The 15,584-nt window shown below is 39.5% G+C and overlaps 1 protein-coding gene across 2 annotated transcripts in view; it reads left to right on the top strand.

The window, feature by feature from the left end:
* SRGAP1 (SLIT-ROBO Rho GTPase activating protein 1) overlaps window positions 1-15,584 on the top strand; it is a 232,084-nt gene that overhangs the window by 90,333 nt on the left and 126,167 nt on the right. For both annotated transcript variants that reach the window (XM_014786697.2, XM_004429363.3), the window contains exon 2: window positions 15,041-15,236. In XM_014786697.2, the coding sequence (XP_014642183.1) occupies window positions 15,041-15,236 (196 nt within the window). The remainder of the gene's footprint in view (window positions 1-15,040; window positions 15,237-15,584) is intronic.

Here is a 15,584-nt window from a genome sequence, read left to right as displayed (position 1 = left end):
TTCTTAATGTGTTCTTTTTCCTCTCCTCAATTTTCCTCTTAGAAGGTTTCCTTTTTTTTTGCTTATGCGTGAACTAATCTTGAATGAGACGTGATGTAAAAACTCTCCAGAAATGGTTTCTTGGTTGGAAGTACATCTCCATTCTCTGTTACTCAGTGGGCACTTGGATGGGAGTCTTGGATGATGATAAACCCAGTGGCCGGCGTGAACCCCCAGGAGGGACAGAGCGAGTGGTGCCCCCGGAAGCTGCTCCCCACAGCAATGAGGGCGCTGTCTTGGGGGAATGCAGAGCAGTCTCGGAGCACCTAGTGTTATGTCTCTAGAGCCTGCCTTCTTTTCTGGCTCCAGATTTATGCCTGGACAACACGGGGACCGAGTTTTCCCCAAATCTTACTAAAATGGTTCAGGACATGCTTGCTTGGGAGTAGGGTGAGTGGCAGCTTCAGGAAAACTCCCTGGCTGGCACCCGGTGGTGTTACTGTGGCCCTTGGATTCCTTCTCAGAAACCGTGAAGAGCCCCAGAAAGTTACGCCTGCCCTGTCCTCAGTGTGGCCCTCCCTCTGTGCCACACACTCAGCTGTCCTAGTGATGCCTCGGCTCACCCATCACTCCCCTCTCACTCCCCAGAAGACTTAGGAATTAGCCCTCCTCCACAGAAGGCCGCGTCCCACGCTTGCTCCTAATTATGCAATTGTCTGTTAAGCATTGTAGTCTGGGTTTCAGAGTGACCATTAACTATGATTGATCGTCCTTGTTGAATGACTTGACTTTATGAGCAACTTCACTGAGTGTTTAATAAGGTGAAGTAGAGTCCGGAGGATCTCGTTTTCAAAATACCATTTGTGGACAGCAGAGATGGGCATTCAGTTTGCTGGCCGTTGCTTGTTAGGGTTTGCAAATGGGAGGCCGAGTGGGTTTTGTTTGGCCTGTACTGTGTTTTGTTTTAATTTAATTAGTTGTTGATATTTTAAAATTTGGAGACTTTACCCGAAAATCCAGATTTCTGGCTTTTCTAAAAAAAAAAAAAAAAAAAATCAGATTTGGCCTAACTGCATCAGGCTTCCTACATAGCAACCGCTCTCTGGAGTTGGTGGCTAGATCAGGCCCGTGTTCCCTCTCAGGCACAGCGATTACGGTCCCTCGTTACTGTATTCCCTGCCCTCTTCGCTCATTTCTGGGACTTGTCTGGCCTCTGAGGGCACCTGAGTTGGTGACGGTTGCCCTGTATGTAATGCTCACATGCAGGTCTTAAGACTATATGTAGCTATTATTGCAACCTCCGGAGGGGCCTGCTAAACAATATAAAGTGTTCCCTTGGATCCGGGGAGGATGTTCTGCCTTTGGGACGATCCCAGCCAGCCAACCCTGTAACCAGAGTGAAGGAGAAAAAATGTGTTGATCCTGTGCTGTGCTGCTGGCTTTCAGGAGAGCGCTAGTCCGGGAGATGGGGTCTGAAGTGCCCTGGAGACTGCTGCTTGCCTAAGCTCAGGGTTACTTGGCGCCTGTGCTGGGGAAGGACCCAGTGGAGTGGCAGCAGGCTCCCTGCCATCCATTCAGACAGCTTTCTGAATGCCGGCAGCCAAGAGAACATCAGCTGTGCCTGTGTGTAGTGTAGGTTCTCGCCAGAAACATCCAAACTTCAAAGGAAAAAGAAAACTGTACCGTGGGTCGATGTGGAAAGGTTTTGGTCTTAATGAATTGGGCTCCTTTTAACGGAGAAGGAAGATGATGTAAAGAATTCTGGGGAACTCGACCTGTTTTTAACGGCCTTTCCACTTGGCACCTCCGAGGTGCCAAGATAATTAAAATGCTCCAGGAGCTGCAAAACTTCTAACCATGAAAATAGAACGAATACTAAGAATTTCTGCTGTTCGGTCTCAGAGCTACGTGAAAATTAGAGTAATACGGAGGAACATCATGGATGAATCTTATGGCAAATTCCATTAAAACAAGTTACACTGTCATGACCCATGTTGATTTCACCTAGGTTTCTAAAGACTTAAAAGGGGGAAAATCTTATAACTCTGAACAACCTACAGTTTGGTTCTAAGAAAAAATTATGCTTTATGTTTGACCTTATAATTTTATTCTCCTGCTAACCCCAAACTGACGTCTGATACCTGGAATTTGTTAAAAGCAAAATGTACTCTTAAGAAAGCTCAGAGCCTGCATGAGCATGAGGAGACCACAGCATGAGGAGACCCTGGTCACTTACTTTACGGTTGTGTCATTTCCTTCTCCTGCCGCTTCTCCTCACACACCCCGCCCTTTCCCTCTCATTTCTCTTGCTCTCCTTGGTTCTTTTCTCCTTTGTTTTCTCATTAAGCTGTTTCCTTTTATCCTTCTCCTTCTCCCCCCTCCCCCCTTTCCCTCCTTCTGTCGGTCCACTGTCTTCCGTTTTCATCTTTTTAGTACTTCTGCCTTCTACCCAGGACACAGAGAAATTTAACAGAGGGTGACACACGGTGTGGACAGAGAGCTGGGGAGGAAAGATTCAATTAAAAGGTGCCCATTTAGATTGTGTCTCCTAGGGGGGAGAGGTGGGGAGAAGCTAGCGAGCGGGTCCTGGGGATTTGGAGGGAGGAGGACAGTATCTCTCAACAGTGCGCTAAGAGCTATTCGTGCATCTGATCATATTTGAAAATGAATCTCTTCCAGAGAAGAGCAGCTGTGTAAAAGAGTGGGCGTGGCAGAGGCAGTCAAGCTAATACTGTATTTGAGAGCCTATAAAGAGGTATAAGATTAGAAGATGCTAGCATTTTTACCTTAGTATTTCTGAACTGCTGCTTCATTGTAAAGATTAAATGATATGATATCTTTTAAAGAGTGTACCTTTTCAGAGTAAATTGCAAGATAAATGGCCCACAAAGTAAATAAGAAAGGTAGATAGGTGTTTCAAATAATTTGTAATTTTAAGCCACTTTAATTCAAAATTTAAATCTAATTATAGTGAAATAAAAGGCAATTCTCATCACCTTATGGTACTTACACATCCTTCCATTCCGTATCCTCAGTATTCTATTGAATAGAATATAGCTGACACTGCCCTCTCTTATCTAAATTAGCATAAAACAGTTTTAAAAAATCTATTGTCAAAGATTTGGCAGAAAGTGTCATTTCCTGATTATTTCCTCAGTTAGAACAGTTCTACCGCTATCTTTTCTAAATACGAGTAATACGCATTTGTTTTTAACTTGTTAAATAAATTGAAGCATTCCCTATAAGTGACTAGAGAGCTGAATAAAGATAGCATCCCTTCTCGTTATAGAATATTTACTTTTAAATCCCCTAATAATCAGCCCAGTCCCTGCTTACCTTATCACCCTGCAGTACAGAACAAACTGCCATCCATGTAATGCTCTGAACTAGCCAGACACTCATACCCCTGGGCCTTTGCACAGGCTACTCCTTTGCCCATAATACCCTTGCCATACCCACCCCAATTTGGCACGTTTCTACTTAGCTGCTAGCTCCAGTGTCACCTCAGAGACCTCCCTGATTTACCTGGGCGGAATTTGTTGTTCCTTTCTATGTGTGCTCGTGGTACTTTCTTCATGCTTCCATTGGAGGACTCACTACATGGCATTGTAAATGAGGATTATTATAGAAATAGCAGTTACCTGCTTTCATGTCTGTAGAGCAGGAGCTAGCCGGGGAGGCCCTGAGGGCAAAAAGCAATGGGTTTATCTTTGTCCTTTCAGAGCCCAGCACCTGGAGGATGCTCAGGAAATGTTCGGCAGATGAGTAGCGTAAGCATTTCTGCCCTCGCTTGTTGAGTGGATATTGCTGAGTGAACATTGTGCAATTCAGTTTTCTCAGATTATGTGGGTAAAAGTTGGATGTTTGTGCAGGACTAGAAGTACACTTTTGTCATAGAATTTGGCTCATATCTGAGGATAAAATAGAAGAATGTTATTTTTAATACATAGGTTGTCTATCAAATTGGACATTTTCTTTGGTACTTTGAAGAGATAAAATATTAAAGAAGAGAATTAATATTTCTGACATTTAAACAAAACTGGTTGATACTCAGTATTTGCTTAGGCCTGAAAAATCTTAAAAGGTAGATATATAAAAATTGATAATATATATAAATTGATTATGTATATATGTGTGTTTATATATATGTAACATGTATATCTGATTTTTAAAATTGCCATCTCTTTAAGGATTTTGCAGCCTAAACTTGAAAGGCTTTTTTCTCTGATCCAAAATTGTGGCTTTCAGTTGTGAAATGGATGTTGAGGAGGCATGGGTACCTAGACTACTCTCTGGTTTCCAGTATCAGCTCCTGAGCCAGAGTTCTAGTTCACTTGGAGCCAGAGGTTATTGGAGCTCTCATTTATTGAGCTGTAGTTAAATCACAATAAGATACAAAGTTTCCAATAGCAGTCCAATCAAAGTCTCTAATAGAAGTCTAAAGAAAATTGAGTGAAATGATTAGTGTTTCCTGTGTCATCTTCCTAGATGAAGGTATTCTCTTCTGGTAGAAGTAGACACATAAAATGTACCTTTAATCGAGAGATGTTTAAAACATTATGATATTCTATGGATTTAACTGGAGTTCTTTTCCACCGTTGACCAAATAGGACATTGTTTATGGGGAAGCCTTGTAGGGCTGGATGCCAGAGGACCACATGGAGCAAAGAATGAAGAGGTAGTGATGGGGCAGTGGGTTGCAGAGAGAGGGGAAAGTAAAATCATTTTATGAATTAGCAAAGTTTAGGTCCTAAGTCTATATGTGCATAACTAAGCATTTTGATAACTTCTTATCTTTACTGAAGCAAACATTCATCAGAGATAGTTATTGAGTATCTATTACATGCTATACAGAAATTTAGACACATGATATTTATATTCAAGGGATTTATATTCTGTATAGTTCAAAATGTTACAGTAATTATAACACAATAGTAATAGTACAGTAATGATTTTAAAACAAAAGCAGTTGACCTAAATACATAGTTTCCCATAAAGCCATGACATTCAGGAAATAATAGGGAATTAGCATTAGCCACTTAACTGGGTTTTAACAAATATTTGAATCTTTTTTTTTCTCGTCTTTTGGCTCTCTTACTTTAAATGGTAGAAATATAATCATTGCTTTTCTAAATGATGCTAGACACTTGGCACTTCAACTTTTATTTGATATGTTAATAGTTATATATAACATCTATCTACATTCTAACAAATTATCTAGAAGGCCAGGCCTGGAGCGCTTTGGCTTGCTTTGTGTAATTACACTCTATGTGTATTGGTGAACATTATAATTTTGTATCATGGCCTTTGGAGTCAGACAAACCTGAATGGGAATTCAAGCTCTAGTACTTATTAATCATATGACTTTGCAGAAAATACTTAACCTCTCTGCTTTGATTTTCTCATCTTCTAATGGAGGTACTACATGATAGGATTGCTGTAAGAATCAAATGAGCTGAGGTGTATCAAGTACTTATCACAGGATCTGGAACCTACTAGGAACTCACTAAATATTCTCCTGTTCAATAGAAATGGTAAATTGCTTGGAAGGTTAAACTGTGGTCTAGTAGACACTTTAAAATTGTAATTACTGCAATAAAGGAAATAGCCTTGATTTGAGAAAGGCTCAGTTTGCAATTAATTCAGTACAAAAGATTTAAACTAATTTAAAAGTTTTTCATTCTTAAAACTTATTCAGAGAACAACACATGTAAGATTTTATGTTTACTGCTTGAGACTTTGTCTTGAATTATATCAGGAAAGAAAGTCACTGTTTAGAAAGTACCTTGAACCTTTGTCAGTATCAGAGCCATTGCAAAATGTATCTTCTCTACAGATCAATGATTTCTGCACACTGTCGTTTTCTGGTAGTAAAAATCAATCTACTAATACGGTCTTAAATGTCCCTGCTTAATTATGGGGAAGTTAATGACACCCTGCCTCTTGTGTGTTCTAAATAAAAGCACTATAGTGAATCATTCAGATCTGTACTTCCTTAAACTGGTCTTTTCTACAATGTAGTTAAACTGCAATAATTGATCACCTTAATTTATTGCCTTTTATCCTGGCTAGCTTTCATCTGGGAAAAAAAAAAGTGCAAATTTGTTTTCCGTACTTTGCCTGAAAATGTTATCTAAGCCAGAATAGAATATTTGGCTTTCAAAAGCCATGAAAACTGATGGTTCTGTAGTAAGCTCTTATTCTGAAATAGTACTGAGGTTAACATCATTTCAGATGAAGGTATAGTAATAAAAACTTAGACAGAAAAATGGATACAGCTTCTCTTTAGTGTCAGAAATGTTGTGAAATTACTTTCACATCTGAAACAATGAGGATTAACTGCTAAGATGACAGCTTCTTATTTTATTCCAAAGAGTTTTATCATAACTCTGCTCCCCCCCAAATATGTTAATCATCTCTAGAGTTCTAGGATGAGGCCACGGTTTTGAGCTTAGAATGGAAGCAACCTGATTTCATATGTCTGTGCTATTTAGTTTGCTTAAAATGTTGGTGATATCTTAATTTGAAAGTAGAAGACGACTTGAGAGAGTTATATTTTCCATGAGGCCGTAACCTAGAAGGTTTCATTTGGTACAGTGCTACTAAATTATGTGCCCCAGAACCTAACTCTTTTGGGGCAGGGTATCAAAAATATCATTTTTAGTTTATTTAAGAAACTACTTTTCCAGGCCGGCCCCGTGGCTTGGCGGTTGAGTGCGTGGGCTCCGCTGCTGGCGGCCCGGGTTCAGATCCCGGGCGCGCACCGTTGCACTGCTTCTCCGGCCATGCTGAGGCCGCGTCCCACATACAGCAGCTGGAAGGATGTGCAACTATGACATACAACTATCTACTGGGGCTTTGGGGGGAAAATAAATAAAATTAAAAAAAATTAAAAAAAAAGAAACTACATTTCCATTCCCCACATTTGCACAGCCTTCTAAATCCTACATGTCCTATAAAGGCAGTACAGGGCCAACCCCCATCATCAGCTGTCACTGATGATGACCCAAATTGTCCTGTGATCTTTCCTTTTCTGAAAGTCCTTTGGCCTGTGTAGTCAATACCATCAAATCTAGAACTGATTTTCTTTTTTCATTACACATTTTATGATAATTGGCCACTGCAGTGCTTTACATGATGAGAAAGTCTGTTCCTGTCTCATCTCATTGAAGCCTTCCATTGCCTTTGGAAAGAGAATATGGCAGTTATGTTGAGCGACCATTTTGCAGTTGAGGAAACATAAATTCCACTGAGATAGTCACTCCTCCACAACCACACCCCTTCTAACTGGAGCTGGTGCCCTGATGCTCTGTGTTCTATCTCCTGTTTGCCTTACGCGTAAGTCTTGTCTTCCATGTACACCTGCCAACTCTTCAAAGACCTTTTCTGATGGGAACTCCACATTCCAGATTCCACTTACAAGAAGCTTAGTTGCTAATTCACTCATAGCCTGGAGAAGCATTGTCCTATAGGTAGGCCACATTTCTAATTTTAGATTTTTTTTAGTAGTCACATTAAAAAAAGAAACAGATAAACAGGTGAAATTAATTTTAATAGTATCTTCTACATAACCCAGTAGATCTAAAATTAATTCTAACATTAATATAAAAATTATTGATGACACACTTTTACATTCTTTTTTTCCATACTAAGACTTTGACATCCTGTGTATTTTACACTTGGAGCACATCTCAGCTTGGTCTAGTCACATGTCAAGTGCTCAGCATGACCAATGGCTACATATTGGGCAGCACAGCTCTAAAGGTTTCTTCACAATGTGGTTGAAAATCAGGTTCTACTCCCTGATAACAGATTAGATGGAAATACTCGTTAGTTCCACACCAGCTGCCAGAAGTGAATGATTCATAGCTAGTTAAAATAATAGGCTTAGGCAGGGGAAAGATGGATACCATTCATTCTTATGAGGGTTTTTATTGTTATTGTTGGTTTTGCCCGGTCATTCATAACTCAAATGGGGGCCCATATAGCTTGCAAAGGAAGTTATTTCATGAGATGTAGGACGCTTAGCATTTCATTTATTTATTTATTGTGTGATTTTTTTTGGAAGACAAATCCGATTATATATCTTCCTTGTTCAGAGTTGTTCAATTCCTCCTCATTGTTGTTTCCTAAAGTTGCCCAGTGAAAGATTCTTGGGGGTATTTAATAAAAATCCTCTGTTCCATGTCCTACCAGACCAACAAAATCAAAATATCCAGCTGAGGGGCCTGGACACGGGTATTTATAATAAGCACTCCATGTGGTTCTTATCATCAAACTGGTTTGGGAAACTGGCCTAAAATAAAAAATCTTGCTCCTTAGCCTTCCACATGGGGTCCTTTCTGCCCTAGGCCATGACTAGACCCTCTCCCCATGCAGGGTTAGGTTTGAGCAGCAGAGAAGCACTTGGTCTAGCTCTCCTGATTCTCGCTCACCTCCTGCCTGTACGTGTGCACCTGCTACTCCTTCAGCCTGGAATGCCCTTCCCCCTTGTGTCTGCCCACAAACTGCTAAATCAGCCTCACGATGGCCTCCTCGGTGCTCGCCTCTGCCCAGCCGTGGAGACTTCCTCCCCGCACCTCCCACTGCTCCTTGGCATCCGTGCATTAAGGCCCTGAGGTCACCAGCTCTCCTCTCTGTTTGCATTGCCTGTCTCCTCACCGAGGCTGGGGCTCAGGACTTTCAGTCTGTTATTAGAGCCCCTACTAAGGAGTCTGACACAAGGAAATAGTCAATAAATATTTTTCTAATGAAAGCCTGCTGGTACTAGTAATAATAACATCTCCACCTGTTTCATAGTGGTTTACAGATTGCACCATGCTTTTTATGTATATCATGTCATTTAATTCTCGCAACCTTGTGAGCTGGAACTATTATTTCACAAGATGAGACTTTGAGAAGTTAAGTGACTTCTTAACTTGTCACATGGATTGTAATAGAAGACGCTGTAACTCCAGCCTGGGTTCATACTGACATCACCTAATTTCTGTGCAGAGGGTAAGAGAAGCATAAATCTTGGGTTCAGATTTCTAGTGAAATGAAAAAAATGGCCTTTGCTTATTCAGTCTGTTCGCTAAAAAAAACCAAAGTGCACGTTTATGAATTTTTTTTTGCTACAAATTTCTAGCCTAAAAAGCCTATTTCACCAAAGTTTGCACCTGGTGTTTAGCTAATCAGAAGCTGCAAGGTTGTATAAACATTCACTTGAGCAATGAGCACGGAACAATTGATGGAACCAGTTAGAGTCTCATTGGGTTCTTCTCTTAAAGACATTCCAGTGGCTCTCACCTGTCGTTTGGGAAAATGCCTTATATCCTTTGGATAAAGGTACTGATAAATCCAAACAGAATGTACACTTTTTTGATATCATAAGGAAAACCTCACCAAACAAGACTGTGAAATAATTGAGATGGTTTGTGATGATTTAGAAATGTTATTGTGTTTTTATTTCCTGGATGATCATGTGTATCACACCCAATCCATCAATTTTATGTCCTCGCCATTTAGTAGCGTATTAGAGAAACAGCCCAGTCTGGACTCAGTCTTTCCATGAATACACATCAGTCCGTGGTCTCACACAAACTTATTTTAAGAATTAGGACTTCCGTTTTTCAGAGCAATAGCAAGAAATGCCTGCGTTTCCTCTTTTCCCAGGCAATTCCATTTATTTGGTATTAGTCAGCAAATTTTTATAGCTTAGAGGAACTATTTAAAAAAAAAAAATTTTTTTTTACAAATTAATTGAGTAGATTGAAAGCACACTCTTTTTGTGTATTATTCTTGTTAGATTATTAATGTTGATTCATTCTGTAATGATCTGGTAGAATAGAAATGAAATAATAGTCATTAAAATAAAACAGTAAATTTTAGCCCTGTTAAAACAGCCATTATTATTATTTAATAGGTCCTGCCCTAGGTTTAAATAATGACTGCTTAGAGCCTCCTCAGAGATGGCATTTTTCTGCATAAAAGAGATTCTGCTGCTTTATTTAGTTGTGAGGGACTCATGATAATAAGCCCTCCTGATGTTCTCTTAGGTACATCTTTTCTATGCCATGAGAAATTGTAGCAATTAATATATAAATGATGCTAGCCAGTCAGTAAATTTACTATTTGGGCTTAAAGATAAATTCAAGATGAAGTGAAAATATTGAAACAAGAGCCATTCTGTGAAGACATCATTTTATTTATTTATTTATTATTTTTGTGTGTGTGTGAGAAAGATCAGCTCTGAGCTAACACCCATTCCAATCCTCCTCTTTTTGCTGAGGAAGACTGGCCCTGGGCTAACATCTGTGCCCATCTTCCTCCACTTTATATGGGACACCGCCACAGCATGGCCTGACAAGCGGTGCATCGGTGCGCGCCCGGGATCCAAACCCGGGCCGCCAGCAGCGGAGCACACGCACTTAACCAATACGCCACCGGGCTGGCCCCAGAAGACATCATTTTAAAGTGCATGCCCTGATGCAAAGTGAAATAAGTCAGAGGGAGAAGGTCAAATACCGTATGATTTCCTTCATTAAGTAGTAGATAATAACAACAATAAACAAACACATAGGGACAGAGATTGGATTGGTGGTTACCAGAGGGGAAGGGGGGAGGGTGGAGGGTGAAAGGGATAATTCGGTACATGTGTGTGGTGATGGGTTGTAATTAGTATTTTGGTGGTGAACATGATGTAGTCCATGCAGAAATAGAAGTACAATGATGTACACCTGAAATTTTTGCAATGTTATAAACCAATGTTACTGCAATAAAAAAAATAAATAAATAAAAAAAAATAAAGTGCATGCCCATTTATGTTGTCTAATGTGATAAACTACTAAAAGGTACTAGGTATGGAAATATGAGGAGTTATTTTGTTGTTATTACTATTATCATCATTCTCAGAAATGTCTCAACAACCAAAATGTCGTGGAATTGTGATATGGCATTATATCTTTTTTTATATAACAGCTATATTGAGATATTGTTCACATATCACACAACTCACCCGGATAACATGTACAATTCATTGGTTTCGAGTATATTCACAGTTTAGTAACCATCACTACAATCACTTTTGGAACATTTTCATCACTCCAAAAAGAGACTCTGCACCCCTTAGCAATCACTCCCTATTTTACCCAGCTCCTCCAACACTACTCAACAACTAATCTACTTTCTACTTCTGTGGATTAGTCTATTCTGGACATTTCACATTAACGGAACCACAGTGGTCTTTTGTGACTAGTTTCCTTCACTGTGCTTATATTTTCAAGGTTCATCCGTATTGTAGCATGAATCACACTTCATTCTTTTTATGGCTGAATAATATTGCATTGTATGGCTATACCACATTTTGTTTATCTCTTCATTAGTTGGTGGACATTTAGGTTGTTTCCGCATTTCAGCTATTGTGAACAATGCTGCTGTAAACACCTGTATACAAGTTTTTGTGTGGAAATATGTTTTCATTTCTCTTGGATATATACCTAGGAGTGGATTTGCTGAGTCTATATTAACTCTGCATTTGAGGAACTGCCAGATCGTTTTCCAACGTGGCTGTGCCATTTTACATTCCTACCGACAGTGTACAAGGGTTCCAATTTCTCTACATCCTCACCAACGCTTGTTATTATCTGTCTCTTTGAAAATAGCCATCCTAGTGGGTGTGAAGTGGTATCTCATTGTGCTTTTGATTTGCATCTTCCTGATGACTAATGATGTAGAGCTGCTTTTCATGTGCTGTTGACCATTTGTATATCTTCTTTGGAGAAATATCTATTGAGATTCTTTGCCCTTTTTTTAAATCGGGTTATTTGTGTTTTTATTATTGAGTTGTAAGAGTTCTTTATATATTCTAGATACGAGTTCCTTAGTAGATATATGATTTGCAAATATTTTCTCCCATTTTATGGGTTGTCTTTTCACTTTCTTGGTGGCTACAGCTGTCTATCTTGTAACCTACTTATCCTTTAGGGTATGACATCTTCCAAGCTCTTCCATGATCTGGATCAGCTCCTCTTTCCCTAGCTTCCTGGTGCATTCCTTTATTGTAGCACTGAGCACAGTGTATTGATATCATCAGTTTAGGGTTTGTCTTCCCTACCAAAAGGAGCTGTGTCTAATAAACTTTTGTGACTCCAGTGCCTGGAACCCTGTCTAACACAAAATGGGAGCTCAATAATGGCTTGGTCAACTAAACTAAAATGAAGGTTGGATCTGAAAAAAACATGTTCCAGATCAATACTAATCCAAGAAAGCTAATAGAAAGGGCCTGGAAAGAGTGTCCTTCAAGAATCTGCAGGTAGGATGGAAGCTGCAATCTTTTCTACAGAAATAAGACTCACACATTTTCTAGAAATCACTTCTTGATGTGATGCTTTCACCTTTTCCAGCCCTAATGATTCTGTGGTACCTGGGATGACAGTGGTGCCATACCCTGTAGCCACCTGTGGTCCCATCACAGGATTCATACAGCATGGGGACCAGTGCACCACAGGTTTCTTTGATCTGTTCTGAGCAATGGACCAAGATTTGTGTGACTAAGCATTTATTTTACGATCTTTTAAATTCTTCGATGCCATATTAGGTTAGCCCAGATCTAGTGAGGTCATATTAATAAAGCCACACCATATGTGCAGGGAGATGACCTACTGTATTATGCTGCCTTATGGCTCTAATATGGTATGAGGAATCCAAAGGTTTTGTCTTCCTAATAAGACATTTCTTATGGTAGTACTTTTATATTTAAGATCTTTTTTCCTTATGCTCTTTTTTTTGTGATCTTTTCCTCATTTGTCTTAAACTTTTCTAAATTAAAGAGGTAATGGAAGGGATTTTCCTTCTCCAGTTTTTGAAGCACATTTTATTTTCTCTCAATGATACTCTAGGTCTGTCCCTCCATATTTTCACTATTGAAAACGCTGCCTGTATCCTGTTTTGATTGGAAAATTACAGATAACATTAAGTAGCAGTTACTCCCTGCAAAATGGGGGTGAAGTCTTAGCTGTTTAACTCGCTAGTTCTCGATTTTAAACCCTGAAGGAAGCAGGCAAGAGAACATCTAAGAATGAGACCCAGGAAGGAAGCTCAAATAATTTTTGTGTACTTCTGATGAGATTTATACTCTCAGCCGCTTTTATTTCTTGTTTGGCACTAAGGCAACTTTAAAAAAAAAACCTTAAAAACAGAAAGAACTGGTTGACAGCCTAAAACGACTGATTTATTTTTTCTTAGCACAGCAAGATGTGCTAAAATTACTTCATCTCAAAAGACTGACTGGGATTCGGGAATGAGAAATACCCACCCTTGATTTTTTTTTTTCTTTATGAAACAAAAATAGTTCTGTATTTGTGGGGGAAAGAGTTTGGCAGACATGTTGATTATAATACTGTATTGAAAAACACTTAACTTTGATTGACTAAAAACCGGATGCTGTTCCTGGTACTTAAAAGCCTATAATAATGTCTTCCCTCTGGTGTTCGCCACACTTCTATGAGATTAATAATAGGATTCCCCAATCTAGAAGTGGAGAAACCAAGAGAGGACACGGGAGAAATACTTCCCCATGTTCCCCCAGGGTTTCCGCCAAGACAGTGTTGCCTGGGACGTGACCTTATTGAGGGCAGAGACCTTGTTTCATAGGTATTGTATCTTCTTTGTCAGGATATAGGCCTGGCACACCGTGGACGCTCAAAACATGCTGCGTGGCTGGAAGGCGGGCAGAAGTGTTCGATTAATCTGACAGACGGACCTGGTTGGAGGCTCCAGGGGTGCCACACACTAGCGGCAGTCCTTACCTGAAGTATTTAATCTCCTTAAACCTGTTTCTTCTTTGTAAAATGGGGGTAACACTAGTGCCTACGTCAGTAGGGTGTAGAATAGTAAGCATTCGCTATTATTAGCTGTGATTAAATCGAGCCTGTTTCCTGACTCTCCATTCAGAACTTGACGACCCTGCTGTTAATGAGCTTGATTGAACATGGTCAAGTGTATGCGTGTCTATCGCCAGCTCAGGCTTTCTCTCTTGAAAAACAATAGGAAGAAATTGAGGAGGTGTTATTTGGACATTGATTTCCATTAACTCCACTGAATTAGATGCAGCCCTCACTTTTAGGGAATATCCGCTGACACTGGGAAAGATGAAATAAAGAAGTTTTCCAGTATGAATAGGCTTGTCTTTGGAGGTTAGCCCTGGGTCTTAGAACCAAAACAAGTCAGTTGTTATTAGTTACTGTCTCATTTTCCAAAACACACGTTTCGTTGTTACTGTCATTTACAGATAGTTTTGCGTGACACACTTTTGCTTTTGTGTTTTAGTTAAATCACTAAATGACTAACCTTCGCATTCCTAGTGTATTAAAATGGTCAAAGGATTCTTTTCAGGATTATGTGTTTCGATAAGGCTGTGAGTTTGAACAATGTATAAAAAGTGAAGGCCAAGTGAAGAGGCTTTGCTGTGAAGAGAATACTAAAGTGGAATCTGAGCATTGCCCCGTTATGAATGGATTATTTGGATATAGAAAGAAATTGTTTTTATGCACGGCATCTCTATAAAACTTGAAGCTATGTGTTTGACAAACTAGAAATTTAGACACAAAATGAAAATTACCAGATGTCAGTGCTGTATGTGCCAACTGGCAATGTGTGGTGGTTCAGAAGTCTGGAAGAAATGATGCTCACTTCTTTGCCTTTCAAACTCCAAAGGGATAGTTGAGGTAAAATGCTGTTGAAAAAAATTACAATGTACTCAGCTACTCAAAGATGTCACATGTTATGAATTGTTATCTGAAAGGTTTTAATTTTGTCCCTGATGACTCCATGCATGTTTGCAGCATTGCAAATGTAACCCATGTTTCTATTCTAATTTATTACATTCTTTCCTGAGGCTTGTCTCACTCTTTTATAGAGTCAGCACATATCTTATGTAAAGACCCAGCCTGGACACAGCAGTCTCACAAAGGTCCAATACAGAGCTAAGCGTATAATAGGATGCATTGCTTTTATCCTGTATGTACCAGCACACCTCAGTGATTTTCGTGACATCATCAAATGGCTTCTCTTCTCTCCTCAGAAATCCGAGCTCAGCTGGTAGAACAGCAGAAATGCCTGGAGCAGCAAACGGAGATGCGAGCTCAGCTGCTCCAGGACCTGCAAGATTTCTTCCGGAAAAAAGCCGAAATTGAGACGGAATATTCTCGGAACCTAGAGAAGTTAGCAGAAAGGTTCATGGCCAAAACAAGGAGCACTAAGGATCATCAACAGTACAAGTAAGAGAGACTTGCTCAAATTCACCTTTCCAAGGTGACATCCTACCTGTTATTGATTTTAGAATTTTCCATTTTTGTCTCATAAGTTGTTGATTGGCATATCCCCATAGATAAAAGCAACCCTCTGCATTTATCATTTATGAGCATCAATTTATCACATTTTAAACTAATAGTATTCTCTTGACATGTTTCTCTTATTCTAATAAATACATATTTGTGGATAACTTTATACACAAGAAGAAAAAGTGTGTGTTCATAAAATTCGTGATTACAGAAAACAGAGAGTTAATATCTACCACAGATAGATATTTGAATGAGCACATTTAAAAGAGCTGCTTCTTCAAGCAG

The sequence above is a fragment of the Ceratotherium simum genome, chromosome 17, assembly GCF_057802395.1.
Source record: "Ceratotherium simum simum isolate JZ-2026a chromosome 17, ASM5780239v1, whole genome shotgun sequence".
Lineage (NCBI taxonomy): Eukaryota > Metazoa > Chordata > Mammalia > Perissodactyla > Rhinocerotidae > Ceratotherium > Ceratotherium simum.
Note: the sequence above shows the minus strand (reverse complement) of the source record. Positions and strands in the feature narration are given on the sequence as shown.